Source organism: Aotus nancymaae, unplaced genomic scaffold, assembly GCF_030222135.1.
Source record: "Aotus nancymaae isolate 86718 unplaced genomic scaffold, 86718_ANA_hifiasm-v0.15.2.pri h1tg000029l, whole genome shotgun sequence".
Classification (NCBI taxonomy): domain Eukaryota; kingdom Metazoa; phylum Chordata; class Mammalia; order Primates; family Aotidae; genus Aotus; species Aotus nancymaae.
Window position 1 is genome coordinate 35,068,749 of NW_026988442.1, and position 15,485 is coordinate 35,084,233.

Sequence of the window (15,485 nt, forward strand, 5' to 3'; positions counted from 1 at the left end):
TTTTAGTAATCACAGTAGGCCCTTAGTTGAGCTCCTACTGTGCGCCCTTCACATGTCTTACTTTATGGTAAAAACCAGCTACCTAGTGTTTACAAATGAAGTAACTAAAGCTCAGAGAGATGAAGAAACCTGCCCAAGGTCACAGAGCTGGCAAATAAATATTGTAGGTTTCCATCCTATGTCTGTGCAAAATCCATGCTTCCTGGACAAACCATTCTGTGCCCTGTGGCTTTTGTTATCTCCCTCAATCTTATCTTTTCCAGCCACTGCGTTTAGTGGGGGCTCCCACTTTCTAGAACCAGCATAGGTGTGTCTCTCAGGCTCTCATCCTGACTTCATCTCTCCACCTGGAATACACTACGTCAGGTTTCCTTCCACATTTTATAGCCACAGCCCCAGTGCCTTTTCAAATGGAGTTCTCTCGAAAGTTTCAAATACATTTAGTGCTTAAAAATATGCGACTAGAGCTTAGGAATTAGAGTCAAACCCTTTGCCAATTTTCTTTGATGTTCAGAAAAGACCAATTTAAAAAGGGCAAGCCCCAAAGGATGGCCACGATCATGTTTATAAAACACATGTCTATATTGATCTCTTTTGATAATCACCTAACTTTCTCTGTCTCATCATAGGGGCCTATTGGTAATTCCAATACTTTTGGGCCATTTTGCCAAAACAATGACTGATAGTTTACAGTCATCCCTTGGTACTTGTGGGGAATTAGTTCCAGAACCAAAATCTGTGATGCTCAAGTCCCTTATATAAAATGGCATAGTATTATGTGCATATTATGGCATAGTATTATGTGCATACATAAATTATACTTTAAATCATCTCTAAATTACTTATAATGCCTAATACAATGTACTGCTGTGTAAACAGTCATTATACTATATTGGTTTTTATTTGTGCTATTTTTACTGTCATATTGTTGTTATTTGTTTTTTCCAAATTTTTTTATATTCAGTTGGTTGAATCTCAGATGCAGAACCTGCGGACATGGAAGGCCAACTGTCTTTATCCACGTAGGGTTGACCTGTTGCAATGCATACATACAAATTCTGCACACAAAGAACCAGGTGGAAGTCCATGTTAGAGCAGGTACATTTAAAGAGAATTCCACTCATATTTAGAAAATGCCCCCTTTATTTGTTCTCTCTGCACAATACTTTTTTTTTTTTACATTATAATATCACAAATGAGAAAAGGTTTTTGACACGAAGCCAGCAGAAGACAACTTGCCAAGCAAAACATTGAGCATCCGTTGCCAGCATCTCCAGATAATTATTTTCAGGGAAAGAGGAGAGTCTTCCTGGTGATGCATAAATAGTTTGACTTGGCAATTAACACAATTATACGGGAAGACATGCCTGTATGTGTCTCCCCATAACACTTTGCTTGTTGCCACTAGGTACAAAAGCCCCCCGTACTGCCCCCCCAAAAATTGTTTTTATGAACTAAAGACCAGGAAATTGAGCCAAATCTCCAAACAAGGCAGGTGTAATAGTAATTCCTCTTAAGAAGGGGCCTGTGGTCTTCTGTTTGTCTTTTAGTGTTGAAAAAAGGGCAGAACTTTTCCTCAAAGTCTTCAGTATGAAAATATTGGTCTTTAAACTCATCACCACTCATTCATACACTGAGCAGATGTATGAATATTTTAGGGGATCTTTTAAACTTAACTTTTAAACAATCAGCCCTTCTGAAAGAAGAGTTTACTAAGTTCATTGATTCTCTTTTGGCAAGCTTGCAATTCCTACATTTGGACAAATTAAACACAGTAAAGATTTCCTGTATCAGCTCAGAGGACATTACTTAAAAATTCAGAAAGCTTTTCTTAAACTTCAGGAAAAAAGAAATGAGAGGATGAAAGGATGACAGAAGGAAAGAAGGTAGAAAGAAAGAAAAAAGGAATGAAGAAGGAAGAAAGGGTTAGGTAGAGACAAAGTCAGAGGAAATAAATAACGTAGAATACATATTTCCAAAACAGAAAGAAAAAACAATTCAGCTAACATATATTAATCTTTATTCTATAACAGACTTAAACAATTTTATGAATTCATATGACCTATACAAAAGACAAAATAAGATATTGCACTAAGTTTAGATATGGAATATTTGAATTTAATATTAGCTAAACAGATAAATATATACAATTTAAAGAGTTAAGGCAAAACCAGATGATACTTCAAATACAACGGAAGGCTTGAAAAATAGGTGTAATTAGAAACAACAGCATCCCACCACCAGTTAATAAAGTGGTCATGTCTAAGGAAAAAAAAAAACCTTAGGTTTTTAATAAAGTGGTTATTATTAATCATGTTAATTACAGTTGAGCAATAAAGTATAAGATTTCCCTCGGAGCAGAGCTGTTTTGCCGAGGCTTAGGGATTGAACACTTAGATTTCGGGTAAGCAACTTTTTCCTTGTCAGATTTATGATCTATTCTTCCTATTAGAAAATATAATTTGGAAAATATGACTCTTTCACATATATAATTAAAATACAACTATGAAGCATTCTTTTTTTGAGAGAAGTCATGTTGATGATATCATAGTCAAGGTAAATTTGTGGGCAAGCCATTCATTACCTTATTTTTAGAGAAAACACAATGCCACTTACTGAAAAAATATCCCAGTTTTTTACGAGAACCAAACAAACTAATTCCAAAGGAATAAAAACAAATATAATCAATATATTAACACAGTATACAGTTCTTTGGCAGTATCACACTAACCGTTGATCGAAGTCAGAACTTTAGAGTTTTCTAACGCTTAGACCCAGTTGCCAGTCCTTCAAAACTAAACAAATGAAATTCCACATCTGTAACAAATTCAGTAATCCCAGGAAATCAAATTCAGAATAAATCTTGCAGACAGCTTTTGACTGTTACATTTAAGCATAGGTATTATCTGCTTAGAGTCCCAGTCCAAATATACCGAAACACACACACACACAAATGATCTGTGAAACTTTGCATTGGTTCAGACAGGCCTAGAATCCTTAGAATCCATATCCACCCATGAGAAACCAATAAAAGACATCAATCCGATGATGAAAAAATGATCTTCCAATAACTCAGGAGTGGGTCATCCCTCACCTGGATAGACATCACGGAGAAATTGAATCCTATAGGGGGAACACCAGAAAGCCAGAAAACGTGGAATACTGCCAGCCTCCAACCAAATTACCTTTCTCCAGTTTTAGGTAAACCTTATCCTCTTTATCTAGGTAGAGTAGGACTCCGTTAGTGGCAGCTTCACGAGTAACATCTTTGTCCCCCGCAAAGGCAGATATTACTGGTTTTCCATTTAACATCAGGTTAACCTAGAAGAAGATAAATAATAATAATTGAAAAGTTCTCTTTAAAAGCCAAAACATCTACTGGGGAGAATAAATAATGTCTTAGATGACAGACCCAGTAAAATACCTGATGTTCAGGAAATATATTCCCTTCCTTTCAAATGAGCCAATTGTGGGGGCCATACTTCCTATGTCTGCTGAACTGATTTTTTAATTTTTTTTCCTCATTGGAATATCCTTAAATTCCTACAAAAGAATAACATCTATGGGGAGCAACCTAGCCATGTGAAAACTAGCTTCCCTTCAGCACATAAATTAAGCTTATGCTTTACTTACCTCTTCTACCCAACAATAATCTTTTGGAAATAAAGCAGGCTTGAGGCTTCCCAGTGCATTCATAAAAGAGACTCTGTGGCCACTGACCTGAGAAACCCAGACACAACCCAACCCTACCAACATCGTTGCAGGTTTTTGTGCAGCTGCAACATGCATACTACTGCAAATCATTTGAAATAATGAAGTGTGTGTGTGTGTGTGTGTGTGTGTGTTTATTTCTTTTTCTGTTTTCCTTGATAGGAAACAAGTATTAAAAACAATCATCAAGCCAGGCATAGTGACCCATGCCTGTAATTACAACACTTTGGGAGACAGAGGCAGGAGGAGCACTTGAAGCTAGGAGTTCAAGACCAGCCTGGGCAACATAGCAGGACCCATCTCTAAAACAAACAAAACAACAAATTTAAAAATTAGCCCGGTTGATCACATGCACCTGTAGTCCTAGCTTCTCAAAAGGCTGAAGCAAGAGGATCGCTTGAACCCAGGGGTTTGAGGTTGCAGTGAGCTATGGTTGTGCCACTGCATTCTAGCTTGGGTGAAAGAACAAGACCCTATCTCAGAGAAAAAACAAAAAATAAAAAAACAATAATCAGCACTACTACTGGAGATTTTAGTGATAGATAATTAGAATCAACTCAAAATTGTTTTAATGATTTTCTATACTACAATTTTGATTATACTATGTTAAGCATTGCATACATTTCTAAATATTGGAGGTTGGCAAAAGCTTTTCCATGGAAGTAAGTTTGTTTTCTAGATTTTTTTAGGTTAAAAGTTATATGGAATAAATTAGTTCTGAGGCTGATCCATTAGCTATTCACTAGGATATGTGAAAATATTAATAGATAAATGTGTAATCTATCATTCACATTGACATATGTATAATATAAATACTGAGCAAAAGATAAAAGGTTATCCTAGAATTCCATACACATGTATTTGTGTCATTTTGTATTAGCATACTGGAATATTGTAGGAACTAGTCCACTGTTGCCTTTGAGCGTAAAGTCAAGCCCATTGTCTTAGAAAGCAGAACACAAAATATATTGTTAACACTGGAATTACAGTTGGTAAGAATTCACTAACATCAGAGTAACTGAGGATAAACTCAAGCATACACACAGAACAACCTTTTTTAAAAAGTATGTTGAATAGTTGCTCCTTCATAGACTTATTCTTACTGGTTAGCTGTATCTCATAATTTTAAAAAAATAGCAAGATTGTTTTCTTTATTTAGTATGCACTTGTAAAGCTCTACTAGTCTTACAAGTTTTTTTCTACGAGTTCAAATAATTTTTGTACACACAATAAATGAAAGCATGATCTTACAAATAGATTTGTGTCACTGAATTTTTATTAAACCATATTTTAAAATATTTATTGTTATTAAGGTAATAACTTCAATTGTTTATTTTTCTATATGCTCTTTGTCACGTCTTAATGGGTGTTAAAAAGAAGAAAATTAGAAATTAAGTGTTCTAAAATAAATGACAAAGATAGCTGTTTATTTCTCTTGTGGAAACACAACTTTGGATAAATAATTAAAGACATAGCCCACTACAGATAAGCACAGTTGGTTGCGGGTATGGATGGAAGGGGTTACACACACCTGGATAGTTTGGCTCTGGTAGACTTTAATCACGTGAAAACTGAAACTGTAAATTCCTTTTCTTGGTGCTACAAAGACAGATTCCAATGTGAAAAAATTACCCACATTCACCAGGATCTACAAATAAAAATAATAAGTAACAATAAGTTACTATAATATTTTCTTCTGTAACTAACATAAATTTTCTTCCTCTCTCTTCTTCTCCTCTTCTTTCCCTCCTCCCTTCATTCCTCCCTTCCTCTTTCTTTTTTCTTTCTTTCTTTTGTTCATTCATTCTTGGCAACTAGCTTAACAAATCATAGAAAATAAAACATCTAGTTCTATTTCTTTCCTCTTAACTGATTTGGAAAATTGACTTGAATATTGAAAGGTTCTTCTGTCTTTTAAATGATATAAGAATAAATAAAGTAACTACTTTGTATTCGTGTCTCAATTTCCAGCAAGTCCCAGTGGCTCTGGAAACATCCAGCTAACATTTGAGGGCTTATAAATATTAGCTTTACCTTGAGAGTCGGATAAAAGGCATCTGCCATGTGTTTACATTCCCACCTTCTACCAGCCTTTGCAATGTCCAGAGATGACGTTTCCAAGCCAGCCAATCAGCATTTGTGAGCTCTCTGCAGCATCCCTGGACACATCACAGAGACATGGGTACCCCCTCCACCGTGTGACATAATCCTTGACACTGAACAGTTGGTGCACAAAGTGATCTGAATGCCTGGCCCTTCTCTGAGCCACCACCAGCCCTCTCCTAAGATCTGTGGCCATTTTTTTTTTCATTCCTGTGCAGCTAGGCTTTAATTATAATAATGTGGCAGTGAGTCAGCCCTTGGGGGCTGCCAAAGAGGAGAGCAAAAAGAAGGATAAACTATGAAATAGGTGGCTTTCCCTTTTCCTCCCGGGGCTGCCCATTAACCTCCTATCAATCATTTGCTCTTTATTTGAAGTTCAAGGTTCAAAAGTGAAATTAGAAACTGTTTCCCAAGAAAGCAACAATGCATTTTATATTCCAAAATATTCAGCCTGGTTCTATTCGTTATAAAATTAACTCTAAATTTTAATAAGTGACCTCTTAAGCTAAATTTGCAATGTCACATGGGTAAGTCTCTTTCTATGAAAAAGAGGGATTGGGATGGGGGATGGATGTTAAAATAACTAGGGTTTCTTCCGTTTCTTTCCAAGAAATATACCTATAAGTGGCATTCAAAAATGATAAGCTGTCCCTAAAAAGATATACTTCTCATAATTCAATGGCAGTCTGCTACTATCTCTTTCAAACACTGCATTCTTACCAATATTAACACACTTGCAAGCCTCTTGCATAATTCTCTTAAAAACGTACTATTACCTCTGGGCAACATACCAGAATGTAGTGACAGTCAAGCAGATGTATCAGGCTCAACACCTAACTTAAAACACATGTACGTGTGTAATTTCATTCTCAGATTTCACCTTCTTCCAAGTAAGCATCAGATTTTTTTTGTAACCTGAAGATAGATGGTCTTTCAACAAGTCACCAGCTGTGTAACAATCCCCAACAGAGGCTTTGCAAAGATATTTTTTCAAGCACAGTTAAAATAATTTGAGGTGCTTAGTGGTGACTTCCTGATTCAGAAACAAGTAGCATAATTCATTAGCAATAATGAAAATGGCTGATTAGTGTTGGCTACACATATAACTGGATGTTGACTCTACATTGTAATTGGAGCATCCAGATACATCACGATTTACAACTAAACGTGTCTTCTGGTCTCTAAGATGCAGGACTCAGTGAATAGAAGAACAAACCCTTTTCCTCTTCTAATTGATGGAAAGGTAATTGAAAAGAGCATCCTGTATAGAGGGTAGTGCAATGCCCACTGTATTCCAACATTTAATTAATGTGTTGAAATACAAAGAAGGGTGGTGCTAGACTTTATTTCCATCGAGATGGAAAATATTGCACCAAAACCCCAAATGGGGCTACTTAATTCTTTAAAAATTATGGCTATCAAATACTAAGCCCCTAGAGAGGCATTTTCTGTCTTTGGCCAGCTGGAGAGTGCATTACTTCGGAAAAATTAAGCAAGGAATACAGATGTCACCTCGTGCTTTTCCTGGCACTTGCTGCAACACCACTTAACCTGTGCCCCCTGCACATTGTGGCTTTGCATACAACTGTGAACTTGGAATTTAATAAGACTCTGGATACTGTTGGGGATGCAATTAAAACTCCCAAGACAGTTTTCTTCCTTAAGACCCCTTGCTAAAGGTAAGCTGGTATCCTGGGGTTTCTCCTCATGCCAAACACAGAGCACCAGGTCGCAACACAGGAGCTAGAGCCTCCGTCAGTTCTTCCCCTGCCCTCAACTCCAAGTCTGTCCTTCCCCAGCAATTGGCAATTCTCTGAAAGGACAGGAGCCCGGAAAGGGAGAATCAGCTCCCAAGCGCTTCCCTACGGGAGCTCGGCGCAGTTGCCAAATTCCTTTTCCTCCCCTCCTCCGCAACTTTTCTCTGAGTACCAGCGAAGGGCTTGCTGCCTACTCCGAGGCAGCGGCAGTGGCAGCGGCGCCTGGCACGCGTATAGAGACGCTGGCAGCGGAACCCGAGGGCGAGATCTGACCCTCGGCGACCACCTGCCGGATCTCTGCAGAGAGCGTGGAGTCCCGGGGCTCTCTTTGTAGAGAAACTTCTCTACCTGGGAGAAACAAATCAAACATTTAACCTGTTCCGCAAAGGTACCCCGGGATCAGCCCCAGCGGCACCTGCAGAAGAGTCTGAGCCAGGGGACCGAGATCCGGCCAAGAGGTCTCGATGTCCAGGGACCAGCTTCCCTTCGGCTCCCGCCGACCTGTTGCTCGAAACTTGCCCTGAGCTCTCGCTGCCCGCCTCTGGGCTCCCAACCTCTCCCCCGCAGCCGCTGCAGCCTCTTTTAGGGGCCCGGAAGGAATGGGAGCCGGGGCTGGTGAGAGGGGCAGGAAGAGAGACGTTAGACGTTTCAGACCCAGGCATATTTGGGAAGGCGAGTGCTCGCAGGATCCCCCATTTCCCAATCGGACCAGCTTAGCCTGGGGAGGCAGCCTCGGGCTGAGGTGCCTGGAGACCGCCCGCCCCCTCGGTGCCCGCGACCCCCCGGGTCTGACCTGATCGAAGTAAATGATGCGCGTCTTGTTGCTCATCTCGGATGGCTCGTGGTTGGTGCTCCGCACAGCCGAGAAGGCGACCTTGGAGTTGGCCGCCCGGACCGATATCCCCAGCGGGGAGGAAGAGGAGCCCTTGGAGTCTGTGGCCGGGTTCGAGTCGCACACCACCAGACACTTGCCCTCCAGCACGATGGGCTCCGTGTCGTTCTGCGCCCAGACGGGCAATCCTGGCAGCGTGAGGACCAGCAGCACGGCCGGCACCGCAGACAGCGCCCGGCGCCCGGAGCCCATGGTGAGCCGCGTGGGCAGCCGCAGCGGGCTGGCGCTGGTGCTCGCCCGCGTCGCCTCCTACCCCGGGATCCCGGTGCTCGGGGAGATGCCGGCGGCTAGGTCGACAGCGCTGCAGGAACGACGGCGGCAGCGGCGGCGCGCACACTTCCACCAATTCTGTGGCTTGAAGTCAGAGTCTCCCCTCGAGCTCTCTCGCTGGCTCTGTTACCTTTGTCCTTTAAGGAGCTCATGCAGAACCCCTGACCCTACCCTCCTCCGCCCAAGAATCAGCCCTGCCTGGGGCCCTTGCGCCCACCCTTGTTCCTAGACATCCAAAAGTCACCAAACCCTCACATTCACACCTCAAAGCAAATAATAATAATAATAATAAATTCTCACCCCAAACTCAAGCAACACCAGGTAAACCACGGAGCAGGAACAGAAAGAGGGGACTCAAAGGGAAGCCACAAGCGTGGCAGGTGCGCAGCGGAGCGGGTGCCAGTCCTGCCTGGCTTGCGACAGGGACGAGTTACGGAGGCAGAAGGTGTTTTCCAGGCTGAGAAGAACGCGAGGCTGTGTTCATGGCCAGGATGCCAGTGACTCCCACTTTTGCTTTGTCCAAAATTCCCTCAAACCTGGTGTCACTCAGAGATAGGGAGGTAGGCAGCGGCTAGCCGGGTCCCTGGCACCGAAAGCGCAGGTTCGCGGAATCAGTTCCAGGGCGCAGGGCGCAGGGCGCAGCGTGCAGGTCGGCTGGTCCGGCGGGGTTCTCTCCTGCCCAGCCTCCCTCCCCCGGTCCCTGCGCACAACTTTCTCGTTCCTCGCGCAGCCCGGAGAGCGCGAAGCGGGCACACGCGCTCTATTTATAGGAGCGCAGCGTCCGGCTGGGTTTGGCTTATCGCGCAACCCGCGGGCTCCGGGAAAGGGGGGAGAAGGCGTCTGGTGACCCCATCTGAGCAGCTCTATGCTGACATTTAACGCACCCCAGAGCAAGCGGGGTGCACGGAACTGCTGATTGGCAAGGCTCTAGGCCACTCAGCCCCTGAGAGCGCGTGGCGGAAAGGGTGTGTGCCCAGACAGGAGCCCCGGGCCCTGCGCCGGCCCCAGCTCAGCTCCTACTTTCTCCTGCTCGATCTGGGTCCGCGAAGGGGGCTGAGGGTCCCCTCGCCCCTCCCCAGCGCGGGATTCTGCCGCCGAGTGCCCTCCGAGCAGAGCGCGGCGCTGCCAGGCCGGGTCGCGAAGATAGATGAGTCGCCGCGGACCCGCGCTGCGCGCTGCCCGGAACCCGGGGACCGGCGGGCGTCCCGACCGCGCCTGGCCGGGAGCCCGCCCCACAGAGCCCTCGGGCCTGGCGAGCTCAGGGGAGCCTCGGGGCGGACGGGAGCCCGTGGGGGCGTCTGGGAGGAGGCACCTGATTCCTTCCTTCCGCTCCGGGAAGATGAGTCTCAGAAGCCGCAGGGGTGCGCCTTCCCCTACACCGCGAATCCTCCCCAGGCAAGGCCAAAAAAAGAGTGAGAGAGGGCGTTAACTCAGCAAGAAAAAGTCCTCCGAACCCGTGCTAACAAAAATAATAATAATAATAAAGACAACCCTGTTCCTGGGGTTACATTTTTCTCCCCTTCGGATGCGTCTCTCACCCCTGTGCCACTCCATTGCCATCTTGGCCTCTGATTTGCAAGAGTTCCCTTCCTCTTCCACAGCCACCACGGGGAAGGGGGGTTTGTTTCTGGCTGGGCCCAGCTGCGTGAACTTGGCCGAGTCACTAATCCTCTATGAGAGGTTAGGGCTGCGTTAACCGAGGTCCTCCCCACGCCCACCCTGCCAGCTTTCCAGTCCTGTGATGCTTTGGGGTCACGGCGCTCCTTCCCTAATTCCTTCTAGACTTCCAGCTGCCAGAGGGCAGACACCGTATGGTATATCATTAATCAAAGCAGTATCCCCTCTAGGCATTCGGAACTCCTAAAATTGCATTGGCTAGTTATGAATGGAAGGGATGTTTGTTGAGAAAGGTCATTGGGATGGATGGCTCCCATTCCTTCCTGAGTGAAGGGTACCCCCATGAGCTCATGAGCATGGCATTCCAGCCCTCCACAACACAAGCTGGACCTTGTCTCCAGCCTTTTTCCCTTCCTTCAGAAGGGCCAGGTATTGAGCTATAAGTACCAGATCCAACTGTGAAAATTGAAGACCCTACTAGGAATCCCCTGACCCCCACCTCCCTATAATCTCTCAACTAAAGTGTTGATACTTGGTGCCATAGGGACCTTCAGATGCTGCTCTAGTGGGGACATTATCAGGTCTTTTGACTTTATTATTTTATTTGTGGTAGGGGATGGTCTCAGTATATTGCCCAGGCTGGATTCAAACTACTGGGCTCAAGCAATTCTACTACCTCAGCCTTCCCAGTTGCTGGGACTATAGGCCAGTATGAGTTCTGACTGGCAGGTGCTAGTGCCATACTATCTGTTACAATGTGGGATGTCTCCTATCTAAGCTACAACCAAATAAGGCCAACTGGTGCCTTCTAAAGATGACCACCATTTACCCAGCTTTGCTGCCGCACCCTAAGCCCAGAACAATCTTCACCTGATCCGTCTGTGCACTTTGTAACTCTCTTCTAGCTTTCAAGGATGTCTGCCTGGATAACAGCAGCAATTTCTTCTCATTTGATGCTGTCTTTTGAGGGCGGGTGCTGAGTTGAATTTAGTTCCTTTTATTTCCTGTAGAAGTAAGCACCCTGCCTTCCTTGTCTAGGACAGCTGTTCAATAACTAGGATTTTAGTTATTTAATTTCAGGCTGGGAGAAGTTTGACCAAAAAAAAAAAAAAAAAAAAAACCTCTGTTGAATTGTTAAATAGGAAATAAGCTATCTTCTTCACCAATTCCAATATATTCTCTCTACATCCTTTTCTTCTCCCAGCATTTCCTGCCAGCAAGAACTGAGATTTAAAGAAACTTGTTCCTTCTCTCACCAAAAGTATTCATTTTTAGTCCTAAAATCTAGCATAGTGACCAAGTAAAGACTCAGTAATTGATTGAGAAATAACTGAATGCTTCCCGATAGAAGGTAATTATTCATATTATGGTATAAACTGCTTTAAATGAGTCTCTGTCGGTAAAATTTAAATTCAAAGTCTCTTCAATAATTGGGGATAAAGATCCTGGTTCCTTACTAAAGGATGTTCTGCTGTTCAAAGTGTTCTGAAGATGAGGAACACAGCATTTTCCGTGGACCCCTGCTAAGAGAAGTTATCTGATGTTGTGAATCTGAGGGTCCTGACTCTTTTTCCCACAACAGTTGATTAAATACGGATAGCCCCTGGGTTCTAGGACCATCAATGTATTTGATACCAGAAGTCCAAGATTTATATGGCCCAACTTGGCCAGATGACTTGGGGCTGCCAGATTTTCTCTCTGCAATCTTAATGAGACATCGAGATAGTTTCCAGTAAGCACTAGATGTTGCAGAGACAAGGTTTGTAGTTTCCCAAACTGACATGTGCATGTAGGAGTCACCTGCAAGCTGAAGCAGAAGAGGTATTGGAATAAACCAGAGGACTGACCACACTTGTAGAAAGAAGCCAATTCTGGGGCATGAGCTCTTCTGAGAGGTAGAGGGAGTGAACAGTGAACCAATCGCCAGTTCTGAACTCTTACTCGCAAGAGGTCCAGAAACATTTTCTCCTAACCTTGGGTTTCTTGGCATCCTCCTATATCTTTGAAATAAAAACTCAATTCCCTTGAGCTAGTTTTAGTAACATAACTGCTCCCTGTCATCCAGAATCCTCATTAGAACATTGTCCCAGAAACCATACCACAAAAGGCCATGGATCTCTTGCCAAAAGACTAACAAATCCTATCTCCTGCCTGTAGGAACTGCTTTTCCAACATTTTGGGAAAGGAGGCATCACCTGCTCCTCACCCCCTACTCCAGCCCCAGCATCCCCAGGAGAAAAGAAACAAGATCAAGTTTAAGTTTCTCTCCAACCACAGCACAGATCTGTTTCTTTTTTCTTTTTCTTTTTCTTGTATTTTTCCAGTTGAAAATATGCTATTAGAAGACCTAGCTGTGACCTAAATATTTTCCTTTTCTGAGATTCCCATATTGTATTTGATGCCTAGGATTTTTTTTTTCTGCTAGACCTTTAGAGATGAGGTAGAAATGCATTTCAGTTCTCTGCAGCCAGGCTTAACTTTAAATTAGAATCTAAACTATCCTTGCATAGGAAAGCAATACTTCTGAGGTCAGTAAATTCAATGACTGCTTGTCCAACCATCCTTTAGAGAAACCAAGTTTCAAGCAAGCCCAAGACAGTAAGGATCTATGAGCTATTTTCTGATTGTGAAGAAAAATGTTTCTGAGAAGGCAAAGACAGACACACACAAGGTATTCAGCTCCAAGGGCCTCACTGTGGTTGAATGAAAGCAGACTCCATGCATCATGTAGCCGAGACAGCCGCAGGTCAGTCGTGAAGAAGGTGTAAAATCGAGAGAGAGAGAGCAGTGGGGCTTGCATCATACCCAGACAAAGGTCCACTGAGTTGCTTAATTACCCTTTGCTCTTTATAACAATAGTTACCAGCCTAAGCAAATGATCTTTTTTGAGGGAGAGCAAGTAGCTTAAGAAGAAAAAGTCTCCATGAACAACCAATATGTGAGAACTTATGTAGTCTGGAAAGTTCCAGAGCCAGGTTGAGAAAATCTTCATAGCTCCTTCTGGAGACAGTCAAATGACAGACTTGTTTTGTATGAGGATGGTATTGTGGGGAAAAAAAAGTAGATGAATACTGTAAAAAAAATACTTTTCAATTGGTTTTAGAATTTGAAAATTCTTCAGGACAGTTTCTCTAGATAGTTTATTCCACTCACCACATTGGCAAATAAGGTACGTGTCTAAGACATCAGCGAGCAGTGAGACAAAAAGTCTCATGGCACAAAAATATGTCGTGGCTACAGAGATATTTTGATGCCCCTTTTTGGCGTCCCATGATACTGTGAGCATGTTCCTGTCATTATATTTATCATAATGCTTTTAGTTGATTTATTTGTTGTGTTTTCCATAGACTGTTCATGCTTTGGGAGCACAGAATTTAGCACAGAGTAGGTATGCATAAAGTTTACTGTACAAAGTAACATCATTGCTTTATTTCTCATAAGGGAAACAATATAACATTTAATCACTACAATCTAAGTATGATAGGAAAAGTAAAATTATTTCAGAAATGTTGGGGGCTTACCATGTTAAGTCTGTCTTAGTTACCAAGAATGGAAGCCCAGTGAGAAAAGGTTTTATGGAGAGGCAAGGGCCACATCTTGAAATATGTTGAGTTGAACCTTGAGATTGTAGTAAAACCTTAGAGAGAACCTAAAATATTGCCCCCCGCCCCGCTCTCTGTCTTTCTCTCCTCTCTCTCTGCCCCCCATCCTCCCTCTCTCTCTGTGTCCCTCTTTCTCTTTCCCTCTCCTGGGCACATCTTCATTATTCTTTGGCTCACTACAATCTCCCTTTCTCTGAGGCCCACGTGAGAGAAAATGGCAGCTGATACTTCCAGATTTCACACATAACAAAGCCATCTACCTGGAGATGTCCCCAAATCCCAGAGAAGGGATGCATTGTGGCCATCTGGGTTCAGATGTCCAATCCTGAACCAGCCAACTTTGCTGTAGAAGTAGAATTATGCTGCACACATACGACTGATTTCCCAGCAACAAGGTGGGTAGAACATTGGGGCGGGGCATGGGAAAAGGGCAAATCCTAGAAAGGTACTATAAGCAACATGTGGCAAAGGGAAGAAGAGCAAGAGGCAGACTAATTTGTGTTGTGTGATTCCATGTTAATTCCCTGCAAGTGTGTACAGATATGTGTGTGTGTGTCGATACACAGAGGAAAAATATAAAAAGTTGGCAATAACTTGTCAAATTTAAAGGAATGGAAGGAAACACTATTAATTGTATTTCCGATGTTTCTTTATTATATGTGTGCTCACAGCAATCGTGTATTACATTGTGATTCACATTTAAAATACTTTTAAAAAAAGGGTTTCTGTGTAGATTATCCAATAGTGATCTTACTACATTAACATTTTTTCTCCATAATTTACTCTTAATTAAAGGCTAAAGAGAAAAATGGCATTGATTGAACAGTAATATCCCTTCTTTTGTTATATTGATCCAACCTTAAAAATCACTTAACTCCAAGTTTAGAAAGATACATACTATCAAAATTTCTGATTACATTTTATTCAACTTGGCTTTCTCTATATAGTATGTTACCATCCAAGAAAGCCCTAGCTCAGTGCTGGGTACATGATATGTGCCTGCCACTTTTATTTATGTTGCCTAGGTAAGAAGGGCCTAAATGTGTAGTCCAAACCAATGGCTCCTACTTGTAAGAATCAGCTGGGAGGCTTCTTTCCAACATAGACTCTCTGGCCTTACTCTGAGATAACGCCTCTGCCCATGAACTGGAAAAGTTTACTTAACCAGCACCCAGGTAAATCTGAAGCAGATGGTGCTTTGACTTTGTAGATGCCATTGGTGTGATGTCACAGGAGTCTATTTGCATTTGAGTTTATTAGCTCTACGGTTAAAAACAGGGTATTAGAGTCAGCTCTACCTCCCACTAGCTTTATGACCATACAGCAAGTTACAAACCTTCCTTCAGCCAAGAAAATTGCAACCATGAAAATAATTTTCAGTCCATAGCTTCTTGTGAGAATTGAGTGGGGAAATGTGGGCAGAGCATTTAGCTCTGTACATGGCACACAGGAAAGGCTCAATTAAGAGTAGCAATTATTATCATTAATCTGTAGAATCTACTAATGACTAAAAGTGTCAGACTGTACCCTAAA

General features: G+C 42.8%; 1 protein-coding gene across 1 annotated transcript; it reads right to left on the reverse strand.

Moving 5' to 3' along the window:
- Window positions 1-1,132: 1,132 nt before the first annotated feature.
- CBLN4 (cerebellin 4 precursor) lies at window positions 1,133-10,013 on the reverse strand. Its single transcript, XM_012467493.2, has 3 exons — window positions 8,365-10,013; window positions 5,243-5,359; window positions 1,133-3,321 (listed from the first exon to the last, which is right to left on the reverse strand). The coding sequence occupies exons 1-3, from the start codon at window positions 8,653-8,655 to the stop codon at window positions 3,124-3,126; spliced, it is 606 nt and encodes a 201-aa protein (XP_012322916.1). The 5' UTR covers window positions 8,656-10,013; the 3' UTR covers window positions 1,133-3,123.
- Between the last annotated feature and the right edge of the window lie 5,472 nt (window positions 10,014-15,485).

Coding starts and splice junctions, on each gene's coding strand:
- CBLN4 (XM_012467493.2), bottom strand. CDS start 8,655: ATGGGCTCCGGGCGCCGGGCGCTGTCTGCGGTGCCGGCCGTGCTGCTG. Junction 5,360..8,364: donor GCATCATTTACTTCGATCAG/GTCAGACCCGGG, acceptor TTTTATTTGTAG/ATCCTGGTGAATGTGGGTAA. Junction 3,322..5,242: donor ACCAGAGCCAAACTATCCAG/GTGTGTGTAACC, acceptor ATCTTCTTCTAG/GTTAACCTGATGTTAAATGG.